This window comes from Leptinotarsa decemlineata, unplaced genomic scaffold, assembly GCF_025532065.1.
Source record: "Leptinotarsa decemlineata unplaced genomic scaffold, Ldec_3_MD MMD2_tig00000576_RagTag_RagTag, whole genome shotgun sequence".
Lineage (NCBI taxonomy): Eukaryota > Metazoa > Arthropoda > Insecta > Coleoptera > Chrysomelidae > Leptinotarsa > Leptinotarsa decemlineata.
This window is the reverse complement of record NW_027412551.1, coordinates 4,181,649-4,196,149: the sequence shown is the minus strand read 5'-3', so window position 1 is coordinate 4,196,149 and position 14,501 is coordinate 4,181,649. Positions and strand designations below refer to the sequence as shown.

Sequence of the window (14,501 nt, the reverse complement as noted above, 5' to 3'; positions counted from 1 at the left end):
GCACTGATAGTGTTCTCGGCTTGGTCAGTCCGAATCTTTGTAAAAGACCATATCATCCATCTCTTCGAAATAGTCGGGCCTCCTAAAAGTTCTTCGTGGAAATCCAAAATCAATGATGTGTAAGATGACATTATTGACTTCCAGCATGATTTCATCTCCTAGTTCCATTATTCTGCAACAAATGATTTTAATTTTACAAGTCCCTTTACTGAAACATTTCAGCAAAACGACACTTACATTATTTCGAAAACTGAAGAATAAAAAGTAATGTTCTGATGTGTCAACCGATCTGTGAACATTCACATTTATGATTTGAACTCTCCATTAATCAAAATTACATTTCAAAGATTTGGCAGTTCGAGTGGCAACCTTGCAGTGTGGAAGTTTATTGATTTTCTTGAAGTGACCTTGTATCTGCCTTGTAGTTCGGTTGGCATGCGCCGCAGAAATCAGAAAGAGTGCATTCATTCATTGGATGTAGGCTGCAAGTTGCAAAAATTCAAGTTTACGGCTTTTGAGGGCGTAAACTTCGTGGCGTGAAGTTTTAAGATTTATGAATTGTGATTGTTTTGAGTAGTGAAATTCTCTGACGCGAAGTTCTTGCGATAGAGATTAATTGAACATATATCAGATGAAATTGAAAGATAAAAATTATGGAAGAGGATGATGGTCAAACTGGAAAACCTTTCAAGATAACAACAGCTTCTAGAGAAATAAAAAAAGGCGTAGTGGCTTCGTCTTTGCAAGATTTGTCTTCAAAAGTATTGGAAAAACTGAATCTTTCAGACAAGGACAATATTACTCTTGTTCTTGAGGATGATGGTACTGAGATAGATGACGAAGAGTACTTTGGTACTCTGGATCCCAACACCTGTCTAATGGTGTTGACTGAGGGGCAGAATTGGTTTCCGAAATCTCCACCCTTACGTCTCAATATAGACGATGTGGACAACAAAGGGGAGAGAGACCTTGTTAACCTTGTTGGTAAGCTGAAGCATAATATGTGTCATGTGTCTTTACTTGGAGGTGCTGATCTTGAATTGCTCAGTGATATGGACCCAGAATCCTTGGTTGATATAACATTTCCAGATAGAATATTTCTCGACCAGCTCAAAGAGGTTTCAGGAAGATATTTGGCTGATAAGCGCCAGGCACAAGATGCTTTGGATTTGTTGCGAGTATACAACGAGAAAGAAAATGAGACTGAAGGTGGGAAATAGGGAAATGTAGAAACCATTTTATTAGATATCATTAATGGAACCCCTTACCTAAAATGTAAGTTGAAATTACATACATTTTATATCACAAAGTGAATTTTATTACACAATTAACTTCTAATTCCTCTTTTGATTATTACAATTTACATTGTGTTCATGATAAGAAGGGGAAAACTTGAAAACCATATTACAAAGGTTGATAAATTAGGGAAAAGTTGCCCAGTTTACGGCCGATTTCATAATCAATATCTAAAGTCCACTTTACCGAAAGGAGACTTTACACTAAAGTCCCCTTTAAAGTAGCTGTTGCCGTCATTTGGTTTCATAATTAATATTAAAGTGCCCTTTCCATAAAGTATCTTTTAAGTAATTTTTAAGATGTTGGTCAACCTGGAATTCATGGATTTTGACAAGATTTGTCATATTTGACGAGTATTTAAGTTCAGTGTTTGAATAAGTAAGGTTAAGAGTTGTGGTGTTTGATGTTTTTGTTATTTGTATTTGTGAGGACGATTGATTTGGACTGAAATGGAAATGGTAAATAATAATAAGAAAGTTCGCTCGTCAAATTTTTCTCGGGAGGAAGAAATGAATTTAATACAAGAAATTGAAAAATTCAAGCATATTTTAGAATGCAAAACTACTAATAAAGTAACGAATGCAGAAAAGGTATGTATTACAAGTACAAGCAATTTTTTGTGTGTATTTTATTTATTGTAGAATACATGTTAATGTAATCATAACCCTAATTTTACTTCATCAAGGGTGAAGGGTGTGAGCTTGAAATAATAAATTAAAACTATATATATCTATGTAGTTAGATACCTCAATATTAATAAATTTAAATATGATTTTAGGAAGAGGCATGGCGCAAAGTACTTTCCAGCTTCAACTCCAGAAATATACAAGTGAGAAGTATATCTCAGATTAAAGCAAAATTTGATAATCTGAAAACAAAAGCTAGAAAGGATGTGGCGAAACAAAAATCATATATGACGGGAACAGGGGGTGGTCCCGCAATAAAAATTGATTTAGATCCTGTAACAGAAGCAACCCTAAATATAATAAATATGAAAACGGTGGTGGGTTTGAATAACAGCTTGGATAGCGATTTCATAAATGTAATTACATTTTTTTATAACCAAATCATTTTGTTTTAACAGTTACCAAACTAAAATTTGGTTAATGGTTAAAAACATTATTTCTTTCATGATTTTATCTGTATTGGTTAGGGCAATAAAATTAAATATTAATTGTATGTGGTATTATAGGATCTTGGAATGGATGCATCATCTTCAGTTTTAAAGGAAGAACTTCTAAAAGAATATCCTCAACAATTTGTTGTAAGTAAATAAACCGTTTTTTAAATGATAATATATTAGCAACCTGTTAATAGTTGTCAAGATAAATTTGTTATTTTTTGTCTTGGGAACATACTTGTATAATATTAATTATTCTGAATATATTGTTACAGGATTCAGAAATGACAATAATTGCAGCAGGAGAAGCCAAAGATGAAATGTCAGAGATTTCTACGCAATCAGTAAGTTATAGATTTTTTTCACTACTAATCCATAGTTCGGAAAGACCTTTTATTTTGAATTGAAGGGTTTATATTTTTAGGAGTGATTAATTTTTGGGAAAGAAATTTTTTGGCTTTCTACTACTTCTTCTTGATACAAAAATTATGTGGGAATCTTCCAAAGAAAGGAAAGAAGTAATCAATTTGAAAATAAGTAACTCTATACATGGATGTGTACATCATGCAAAGAAACATCTTTCAGATAATAACTGGAAGGAAGTCCTCCTGAAACAGCTATTTTCATATAAACATTGAATTACATTACAAAGTATCTTCTGTATAATTCAGTATTCAGTATTGTTTCGAAAGAATTTTTTTCTGTCGTGTAATTCAATGTTCATATGAAAGTAGCTGTTTCAGGAGGGCTTCCTTCCAGTATGTGTCTGAAAATTGTTTCTTCGCATGATCTACACATCTATGTATAGAGTTACTTATTTTCAAATTGATTACTTCCTTCCTTTCTTTCGAAGATACCTACATTTTTTTTTGTATCAAGATGGAGAAGTAGAAAGCCAAAAACTTTTTTTCCCAAACCTTTTAATTTGTTATGCTGATTAAAGCTAATATTTAAGTTAGGACCTCAAAAAATGTAATAGTACATTTGCTTTTAGATAGTACCTGAATTTACTGAAGAAATTGTATTGGAGGAGAACCAGATATCACCTCCTACATCAGTGACACCCTCAGGGAGCATGTCTAGTAAAAAAGTGAGTTTTGAATTGTGTGTGGTACAGTTGTAATTTTTATTATATAACTCTTGTCTGTTCCCAGCAAACGCATATTAAGAAAAAAATCGATTGGAGTAGTTATGCACCTAATAATTTAAAAAGAAAAGCCAACGGAAAACTACACCCAACCAAAATAAACCCGTTATATAATGCAAAAGAAGATTATTATAAAAAGAAAAAGGAGCTTCTTGAAAAAACGGTAGAAGCAGAGGAGAAGGAGAGATCAAGGAGAAGGGAGAGAGAAGAAGAAGAACATTTAAAAAAAATGACTTTATTGGATTTAGAAATCAAATTAAAAGAAAAACAATTAAATAAATTAAATGTTTCATAAAACTGATTTTTAATTATTATTAGTATTTACAATCTAGCAAAATGTTCATTAATTATCAAATTCCTTATATTTTCTGCTATATTTGGATTATTTTCCATGGGGGGTAATACATCCTCATCGTCTTCCTCTATTTCATCTTCTTCAGTAAAGTTATCATTCATATCAATGGCAATGTTATGAAGAACTGCAGTTGCGACTATTACTGCCATTGTGGTCTCTAGTTTTAGTCTCATGCCAAACCTCAAAACGGGAAATCGTCTTTTCCATAAACCGTATTGACGCTCTACTACATTTCGAGTCCTTATTATAGACTCATTGTATAAATTTTCAGCAGGTGTTCTAGTTTGTTGTAACTTAGTCATAAGATATGGCTTTAGAGAATATCCACTGTCACCAATTAGCATATACTGACCAAATACACCATTTTCAAATTTTTGCTTTAAACTGCTATTATTAAAAATTGTTTGGTCATGCACCGATCCTGGCCATCTCACAACAATATCTCTTATTTTCAATTTAGCATCGCTTACTGTCTGAACATTTAATGCAAAATAAGATTTTCTACATCTGAATATTTCTGCATCATTTCCACCGGGAGAATCAATTTTAACTAATGTGCAATCAATTGCTCCAATGGTCTTGGGAAATGAAGCTATTTCATAAAATTTTTCAACTGCTTCTTCCAATTCCCTTTTATTTTCATACATGCGAATGTGTTGTCGGGCTAGTGAGGCAATAGCAATAGACACCTTTTTGATAATCCTGCTAGCTGAACTTCTAGACACTCCCATAAAATCTGATACGATTATTTGCATATTTCCTGATGCGTAGAATCTTAAAGTCAACAATAATTGTTGTAATGGTGTAATGCACCCACCTCTAAAAAATAAATAAATTTTTTTATAATTCTGTTAATAATACAAATTTTACAACTTACTTATTAGTAGGTAACTGAATTTGTTCTTTTATTTCATCTAGTAGATACAAAACAGTTTGTTTTTTTAAGCGAAAACGTTGGTAAAAGTCAAGCTCATCATATTTTTCGAAGCAGTCTGTTCTTTTCCTATACACTTTTGGTCTTCTAGTATAAATAAATTCTTCATCAGATGAACTTGAGCTAGACGTTTCAAAATTATTCATATTTTTATGATTATTATGGCTAAACGAACACAAAACTAGCAAACGTAGCGAGTAGCACAACAAATAACAATTATTAAAATTGAGGTTATGTTGTAGTTAAATGACACTTTAGCGAGTTGAAGTAGAGAAATCGACACTTTAACTTTGAAGGACGTTTTTGGCTTAAAGGACACTTTAACTTGGTTATGAAATCAAAAATATTTATTAAAGTATCATTTAAAGTTAAAGTAACCTTTATGTTTCTTTATGAAATCGGCCGTTAGAGTTTATTTAAATGACATTTTAAAGTTTACTAATTAAATGATTAGGATGATACTTGATATATCAGTGAAATTGTTGTCAGAAAGTCTGTCTTATACCGGTTGATTGTCTTTGTCCATATAAAAAGTTAACTGATTATCGTTTCTTGGGGAAGAAATGACAGATTGAAAATCTGCAAAAGCCATTATGTACAGTTTGAAAAATGGCAATGAGGAAGTGCTTCTTTTTCAATATATTCTTAAATAATGGCAGAACAAAATTAAAAAGAAATAGGCACATATCAAAAATGCATCATGATAATGAAATGAATGAAGACAACTAATTTTTCATGTACAATACATCAGTATTGTACTGATGAATGAAAAGGTAAAATGAATGAATAAAAAGGTAAAATAAAAAAACATCCCATTATCAGTTCCTCACATCCATACATTGTTAACCCTTCAGTGGTCGCTAGAAGATTTGATTCATAAGTGATCGCTTGCGATCAAAATGACCGCTGTGATTATTTGGTAATTCTATTAAACTTTAATAATGCAGTTTGATAAAAGGCTGTGGTTTATTTAAAACTAGTTTATTTCAATCAATATAAATGTGGAAAAAAGACAGAAAATACTTGAAATTAATGCAACAGAAAAATTTTTACAAAAATTGTGTTACTATAAATAACATTTTTGTTTGCTTTGAATATTTTTCAAATTATCATAGTACATTTACGCGATACTCTACACATACACAAGTTGTATGTTCTCTACATATAAATTTACTACATTTGAAACAAGAAGTAGTGGTTTTATGATTTTTTTTCCGATCGCAAAAACTGCATCTTCCCACTCTTTTGCTTTTTACTTCTTCCTGAATTTCGTCGGGCATGTTGCATATTTCTCTAATACGGTATTTCATATCTCTACTTAAATTCTGTACAGTTGCTCTGAACTTCAGATGATCTTCAATCAGTGAAAATGCCAACTTCTTCAAAAATTTTCTTCGTACCATTTTTTGTTTCTCTGGATTGTTGGCTATATAAATCACTAAAGAATTAATTCCAGCGATATTTAGAATGGTATGAAAAATTACCATTGGCCATCTTCGCGTTTTTCTTGAGGTGTTATACGTCGAGCAAAGCTGATCTACCACATCTACTCCACATTTATATTTATTGTAATATGTTAAAAGCGCAGGTTTGAAGAACTCGCCAGTTGCGGGATCTAGCTCATCGTCGTCGTGCAAACTTGATGCTAATAGCACCATTTTCTTTTTTTTTGGGATATATGACACTAATGTACATGTGTCACTGAAAGCAAACATGCTAGAATTTATTGGACGAGATGGCTGGAGTAACTCAGGAGGTAATTCTCGTTTGTTTTTCCTTATTGTTCCAACAACCGTCAATGAGAAATCTTTTTTCAAAGTAGCGATGAGAGGAATACTGGTAAACCAATTATCTAATGTTACGTTGCGTCCAGAACCTCTTATTGGTTCACATAATCTTTTCACAACTTCTTTGCTTGAATTATCTATTGAGAATGGCCCATCGGGCTGTCGGCCCACATATACTTCCATATTTGAAGTGTAGTACATTTTCGCATCGCAAATTGCAAATATTTTAATCCCGTATTTGGCGGGTTTGCTAGGAATGTACTGAATCCTAGAACAGTTGCCTAAGAACCCTGGGAGCATTTCGTCGATGGTGACAAATTCCGATAAATTATATCCAGATTTGCAATTATCTACAAATTTGTCAAAGAAAATGCGAATCGCAGCCAGCTTGTCCAGTTTTTGACGTTCTTCACGATTACTTTTGTCGTCAAACCTGACGCATCTTAAAAATCTGAGTCGAGCCAATGACATCCTTAGCCGGAAAATCTCTACACCTTCACCGTTTGTCAACCACAGGTCTTCAGCATTCAGATGATTCGCTTTATAGGTGCCAGCTAAATATAATAGACCTATTAGGGCTCGAATTTCGAAAGCGTTCGTAGGTTTAGCATCTCTTTCATGGGAATAAATTGCAGCTAACTCATTTTCAATATATTTATTGGTATTTTGAACAATTATATCAATCATAAAATCATTCAAAAAATACTTCCAAATATCAATAATATCTTTGAGATTCTTCGTTGATTGTTTTGGCCCCGGTAATTGTTTTATAATATTGCTTTTTGATCTTCGAACTCGTTTATTTGTTTTTGAATGCTTACGCCACATCGTGCCATCCTTTCCTCGAAATACAGCATCGACTAAATCATTGTTGTCATCCGAATCTACTTCTTGTTCTTGTTTTTACCACTGTAGTGCTCTTTTGAAACTGTCTCCTATTGGAATAATAAGCTACTCGAGGCGACGGCGGCGTATCGCGATTTTTTTCAGATTTATGCAGAATTATTATATTGAGCGGTCTTTTTGACCACGGCGCGACCACTGAAGGGTTAATAAAATCTAATGACATTACATCATTATTCAAATGTTTTTATGAATTAATTAATTAATGAATAACAAAATTTGTTTCATTACAGTAGATATAATTTAATTATTAGTTCATCATCTTCCCCTCTATTTAAAAAAATCATGACTTGAGTACTCATAAAAACCCATTTTTTAAAATCATGAATTATCGATTTTTGCATAAAATTAATGTATATTCTGATGTAAGAATGTAAGTGAAATTATTCCACTTTCATTTGAAGTTAAGTAATTAAAATTCCATATTACTACCATAGTATTGAATGAAAGTAATTTTTTCTGGTAGGGGTTTTCGTCAACCTTTTTTGTATTTTTCACCTTCACAATCTGAAAAATATTTAAACTGTGATGGAGAAATTTATACAGGTGTAAAAAGGGCAAACTTTTTAGTTTTTGCTTATAAGTTACTGTTTAAATTTAAAAAATTTACAAAAAATACTTTGAATGTCACTTATCAGGGTGAACTAAAAAGTTTGCCCTTTCTACATTTGTATGAAGTTCTCCATTGCAATTTTCATATTTTTCAAATTGTAGAAGGTGAAAAACCTCCAAAAATTCCGTTGAAAGGTTTTACATGATACAAAATTATTTCAGAATAAATAATATCACTGAAATGTATTTATCTTGATGTTATTCGTAAAATTTCTTCAATTGACAGAAAATTTTCAGAATACACACATTTATTTCATGGAATTTTAATTATCTAGTGAATTATTTGAAATCGTTATGATTTCTAAGAAATTTCTCCAAATTGCATGTGATTTCCACCATATCTTTGTAAATATTCACTATGAGATTTTCATAACTTTAAGGAAATCGTCTGAAAAGCCAAACATTTCAAGAAATGTTTTGGTTTGAATCTATTAGTTGTTTGTTGTGAATGAGTAGTATTTTATTTGATTTATGTATTGATAACATTTCATAATGAATATGTGAGTTCTCTTTGTGATCTTTTTAATTGACATATATTTCACAAGTCGATAACTTTTTAGGCTTAGACTAATGATATAACGAGTTTCCCAAATATATAAATATATGTAATACACCACATTGTTGTATAAAATTAATGATGTTTTTCTTTTTTAGGTGACAGCTGCATAATTTTCACTAGCATATACACAAGAATAAGACTGATTTGTCAATACGTGGGAAAAATGACACTAATTCTTTGCTCAAGTCACAAACACACATCCAAGAAATGAACATCAAAAACACAAAAATTGTATTAGTATTCAGTGATGAATAATTGTAGCACTATAAGTATTTACCATTTTTAACTTAGTAGAGGAACTCTGTTAGCAATAAATGAAGAGGATAAAGGAGATGAGTTAGAATGCATTCTACATTCTGAAGAATGTAGAATGAAGAATTGTTGCTTGTTTGTCAGTACTGCTAGCAGAGTTCCAGCGATGATCACCTGAATAAAGCTTGATGAATATGTGAATTTTCAGAATGCTCTTTATTTTCGATAAATGAAGTATTGGTTATTCAGACTTGAAAAAATTGCCTCAAAGAATGCCTCATTGGAATTCTATCAGTTACATAAATTTGACATATTGTCAAATACTGCTTATGATACATCCCATTTTTTATATATCTGAGGCCATTTTGATTATAATTTTCCATAGATATAACATCACACAAATAATTATTAGCAAATATAGAGCTCCAGTATACCCACACAAATGGATATTGGATATAATTGAAAATTTTGTTCGAAAAAGTTTTGGACCTTTTATTAATACACTGTATATTTCTAAATTAATAAATGAGTAATTTTATTTCAACTTATATAAAGATAAGTACATTTATGATCTTTCAAAAATCACTTGTGAAAATCTTGCATATGAACAATGCTTAACTATTAAACATGAAAAAATAATTTAGGAGTAATAGTCAATTTCAAGCATGAAAACCAATGAGTTATCAACATTTGCAATGGAAATAATAGATTCTGGTTGAAAAAATTAAAACTGTTTTTGCAAATTTCAAACTTGAACTTTGTTGATTAATATACCAAATTTTATTCATTTTCTCACTTCAAGAAATTTTTCACCATTTGAATAAACAGTAGCTTTATACACTTTTGAAGTGTGATTTATGAATGCTTCCATTTATTTTCTTTCTTGAAGTAAAAGTGAAAGTTTAATGTATGAAACAACTATTACCAATTCAATGTTTATATGAAAGTAGCTGTTTCAGGAGGACTTTCTTTCAGTTTGTGTCTAAAAGTTGCTTCTTTGCATGATCCACACATCCATGTATAGAGTTACTTATTTTCAAATTGATTACTTCCTTCCTTTCTTTGGAAGATTCCCTCATCTTTTTTTGTATCAAGATGGAGTAGTAGTAAGCCAAAAACTTTCTTTCCCATCTATTACCAATTTTTCTATTTTGCCATGAAGTGTCATATTTTCAATTTGGTATTGGGAAATTTATTGAGATTTCTAGTTTAAAGCATACTTCTGTGGAGAAAGCCGAATTGAAATAATGATTTCATAATTATAATTTGTTTATTTATTGAAGTGTGAGCAAAAAAGCTGCAATATTGCATCTATTCAAAGCCCTGCAATAGAATTGAAAACGAAAATGTTGCACCAATTTTGCTCATGTAAAAAGTCCATGCAGTTATAGTGGAAGAGGAAGGCGAAAATAAACGTTTGGAAAAGAAATATTATGCTTACTAATATAATATGGGGTTTTCCAATAAGGACTTGACAACTTTTTTTTTAAATAAAACGCAAACCATTTGAGATATTTCCAAAACTTCATGATCGACTTGAAATACAATCAAAACATTTATGAATGAAACTCGACTTCGTTCATATGGCCACCGCGGGCACGTCGGCAGCGGTCGATTGGTTGGACCCAATTTTCCATGACTCGGTCATACATTTCGGCCTTCGTCGTCGGCTTGTTGTCATAGACCAATGATTTAACGTAGCCCCAAAGAAAAAAGTCTACTGGTGTTAAATCGCACGAATGAAGTGGCCAATTGACTGGTCCATTTCTGGAGATAGCATGCTCACCAAACTTACTCTACAATAAATCGATTGTAATGTATGCTGTGTGGCTTGTGGCACCGTCCTGTTGAAACCACATGTCGTCTAAGTCCAAGTCGTGCCAAAAATAATCGGTAATCATGGCGCGATAACGATCGTCATTCACAGTAACGTGACGATCGTTATTGTCGACGAAAAAATATGGCCCAATGACGCCGCCGGCATGCAAACCGCACCAAACAGTTATTTTTTGTGGATGCAGTGGTGATTCATGAAGCACATGTGGATTTTCACTAGACCAATAAATTTTTGCACTAAACTTGTTATTGCTTGTCTACTAGGGCGAGCATAACGACCGAAAATTGGAGTCAACGCTCTTAAAGTTGCGGTCACTTACTTCGAATTTCAGTAGTGCATTTTTATAATTTGCATACGTTGTTCGTTCGTGTAATTTACCATGATGAAAATGTTGAGTTTACTGAAGCAAGAAAAGTGACTGTTAGATGATCAGTGAAATAGTGCGTTCATAAATTAAATTCAAAGTTGTCAATTACCTATTGGAAAACCCTTTACTACTATACTTATAATTAGTGGCTCGAAGTGATGTCAAATGTCAACTAAGCAAGTAATTTGGGGGTTTATCTGGATATATATATATATATATATATATATATATATATATATATATATATATATATATATATATATATATATATATATATATATATATATATATATATATTACCATTTTCAGAAAATATTTCATTCTGAAATCTCCGATATTTAATGACATTCCTTCTAATGCTTAACATTGTATTACATCCTACCTAGCTGTGATAATTGGTTATAAATGTGCCCCGTGAAATCTTATGTAGATATTCCTTTTTTGAGTGTCATTAGAAGGAATTATATTATTCATGAAGCTTTTTGATAATATTTGTAGAATTTTTTATTAATGTAACTTGTTATGTCAAGAACCTTGTAATAAATAACACAATATATTAATCCTGAAAATGAAATTCAGTTTAATATAAATACCCAACATTCAATTATATTCAAGAGAATCTGTGGATAAATAAATACTAGGTCTGTGGCTAGTACAGTTTCACACTGTTAGCTGTCATACTGCTTGGAAACGGCTTAACCGATTTTTATGAAATTCTATATGTATATTAGGTAGGTCTGAAAAAAGTTTGTAATCTATTTTTCATACCCCTAAATGATAAGGGTGCTCTACTCCATTTAAAAAAAATTTTGGACAAATTTTTTTGTTTTTTCTCATGATGTGGCATTGAAAAATACATATACTCCTCAATTTCAACCCTATCACCAGCCACATTTTAGTAATTCAATCATTTTAACCCTGATCATAGATCAGTTATTCCCGCCAGGCATCTACTGGTGTCACTTCTCACTCAATAAACAGCACGGACAAGGGATGAGAACGAAGCCGGCCAAACAGTTTTTGGCCACTTATTGTTAATCCATCGAGCATAGATACAGTTTTCGATACCACTGAAGCTGTGAATTATCCAACAGAGGTTTTGAACTCATTGGGTTTGTCAGGCATGCCACCGCATAATTTACCGTTTCATAATTTGAATCTATCACAGCTGTGCAACAGCACGCGATTAGTCATTGAAAAATGTTGCAAAACTACTTTTCTATAGTGTTAAAAACGTATTATTTTTACACGCAATAACTGGCTGTCATACGACAGCTGCTTTTTTCAGAAGGGGCGAAACAACAGTTTTCAAAATGTTTAAAAAACAATATTCAGTTCGAAGTGCTGAAGTTTATAAAAAGAGTAATTTAAATTCACAAGAAGTTATCATCAGCGGATTCGCTTTCTTCTTTCTGTGTATGAACCTTCAAAAAAACTACGTGGTTAGATAAGTTTTGATATGCATGTTTCGTTAAAAATAATAGAAATAATAAATAAGTGCAATTGACTCATCTACATCCAACCTCAGCTCATCATCATCTTTCACGGGTATATTACCAAGTTCAAGTGTGGCTTGGTTATCAGCTGGACCCAAAAGACGGGTTGGAAGTTGGTCGACAATATATTGGAACCAGTTCAGACTTTGCACCCTCCGCGCCGGAAAAACTGCTTAATACATTGTTTTGGGACTGTAAAAAAAGATATAGTGCTAAATGAAGTTTCAAAAACGTTGGACTGTTTTGTTCTATTGCATGTACCATTTGTCAAGGCCGGTCGTACTCTAATGTTGAATCATCAACAGTTGATGATTCGTTTGGTATCAACGTGCGATGGATGCATCACTGAGGGCAAGTATATTAATATACTTGCCCTCAGAATAGAGAAGAAGAACAAGGAGAAGAAGAAGAAGAAGAAGAAGAAGAAGTGGAAGCAGAAGTGTTAGATAGTTATGCTATGTCGATGGTTATGCATCAGACAAATAAATTTCCTTATTTTTTTTTCATCATTTTCAACCATTGCCAATATATTTTATTATTCAATGGTTTCAAATTAAACATAATCACAACGGATACGTGGAATAGGGCTACTGGGGAAACCACCTTGAAAAAATGTGCTGAGTACCTACAATATCACAAAGGTAGCGTGGAAACGTATGCATATTATGACGATTACAACTCTTCCAACTTTTTGAATTTCATATCTCAGAAACGGTAATTATGTGATCTACAATTTTTGTCGGAACCAATTTTATGATAAAACTGACTATTTTGCTAAAAATCGCGAAAAACCTGGTTTTTCAACTTTCCAGGTATCGGATCTACGAGGATTTTTCAGATTTCATTTATGATTATGTTTTGAATCATGAGCTGGGTGCGAATTTTTGTACCTTCACTCCTATTTTTTGGTCTAATTTGAGCTGATAATTTTTTCTGTGCTCTGGTTTGATCTCATATAGGTGCCTGACTGTCAAAATAAATGAGTCAGGAAAATTCTTCTGTCAACAATCATCTGTCAAAAAATGCGTTCTCGAAAATTTTTTTTTATCATTACTCCATCCTTGTTCGTAGGGAAAAAAGAAAAAACCTCCTCCCACTCTTCATAATATGTATGAACTTATTTTGTGCCATGTGCGGGATAAAAGTGATTATTAAACTGCTTAAATCCAAAAATGAAAATATGAAGTAGGTGATAATTGAACGAGAAAACAAAATTAAACCATACAACAACACTGAAACAACACTGTCTCTTAGATTTCGAATGCTTTGTTTTGGGCTCTGGTTTCTTGTAAAGAAGGGAAATTGAAAACTGATTGCAACAAATCATTTCCAAATTTCTTGAATATTCGTTTAGCATATCACGAATATTTTTCATAATCATCTGTTGATCTTTCCAGTATGAAAATTTTTCTCCGTTACTCGCACTGAAATTAATGAGTTTTCAGCCAGACATCCGTTGTAGTTACGAAGGTAAATTGATATTTATGATGTTCAGCGAAAGTTTAGAGCGACTTTGCCCTACGACCGCTCATCATATGAACTTTAATTCGTTAGTCTCTCCGTCAGAAAGTAAATTAAAGCACCCACGAGGAATATTCAACTAGTTCAAACAAAAGCTCAATGCAGAGTTTCCCGTTGAGCCAGAAACAACCCACGTGTCTATGTACGCAAGACCTTATAGATCGTGGTTCTGTTAGGCTGTAAACTGAAAAGCCAAAGTTTTGATCTGCTCAACGTGATTGAAAAATATTTTGATCAAAACGACGACTAATAAATAATCAAGGAGAGCTAACGAAACATTTTGAAATATTGTTTTCATTTCGTCGGAGAAACGAC

General features: G+C 32.3%; 2 protein-coding genes across 2 annotated transcripts; both read left to right on the top strand.

Moving 5' to 3' along the window:
• Positions 1-460: 460 nt before the first annotated feature.
• LOC111508357 (lipid transferase CIDEB) lies at positions 461-10,316 on the top strand. The gene is made up of 2 exons (XM_074174296.1): positions 461-1,275; positions 8,809-10,316. The coding sequence occupies exon 1, from the start codon at positions 654-656 to the stop codon at positions 1,218-1,220; it is 567 nt and encodes a 188-aa protein (XP_074030397.1). The 5' UTR covers positions 461-653; the 3' UTR covers positions 1,221-1,275; positions 8,809-10,316.
• Positions 1,425-3,860, top strand: LOC141481925 (uncharacterized). Its single transcript, XM_074174295.1, has 6 exons — positions 1,425-1,886; positions 2,075-2,338; positions 2,489-2,560; positions 2,692-2,760; positions 3,411-3,506; positions 3,571-3,860. The coding sequence occupies exons 1-6, from the start codon at positions 1,746-1,748 to the stop codon at positions 3,856-3,858; spliced, it is 930 nt and encodes a 309-aa protein (XP_074030396.1). The 5' UTR covers positions 1,425-1,745; the 3' UTR covers positions 3,859-3,860.
• Positions 10,317-14,501: the final 4,185 nt, after the last annotated feature.

What these genes read in the sequence shown, in the direction of transcription:
- LOC141481925 (XM_074174295.1), top strand. Translation starts at nt 1,746, where the DNA reads ATGGAAATGGTAAATAATAATAAGAAAGTTCGCTCGTCAAATTTTTCT. An exon ending in TGGATAGCGATTTCATAAAT is followed by an intron (nt 2,339 to 2,488) that starts GTAATTACATTT and finishes GTGGTATTATAG; the next exon opens with GATCTTGGAATGGATGCATC. An exon ending in GGAGCATGTCTAGTAAAAAA is followed by an intron (nt 3,507 to 3,570) that starts GTGAGTTTTGAA and finishes GTCTGTTCCCAG; the next exon opens with CAAACGCATATTAAGAAAAA.
- LOC111508357 (XM_074174296.1), top strand. Translation starts at nt 654, where the DNA reads ATGGAAGAGGATGATGGTCAAACTGGAAAACCTTTCAAGATAACAACA.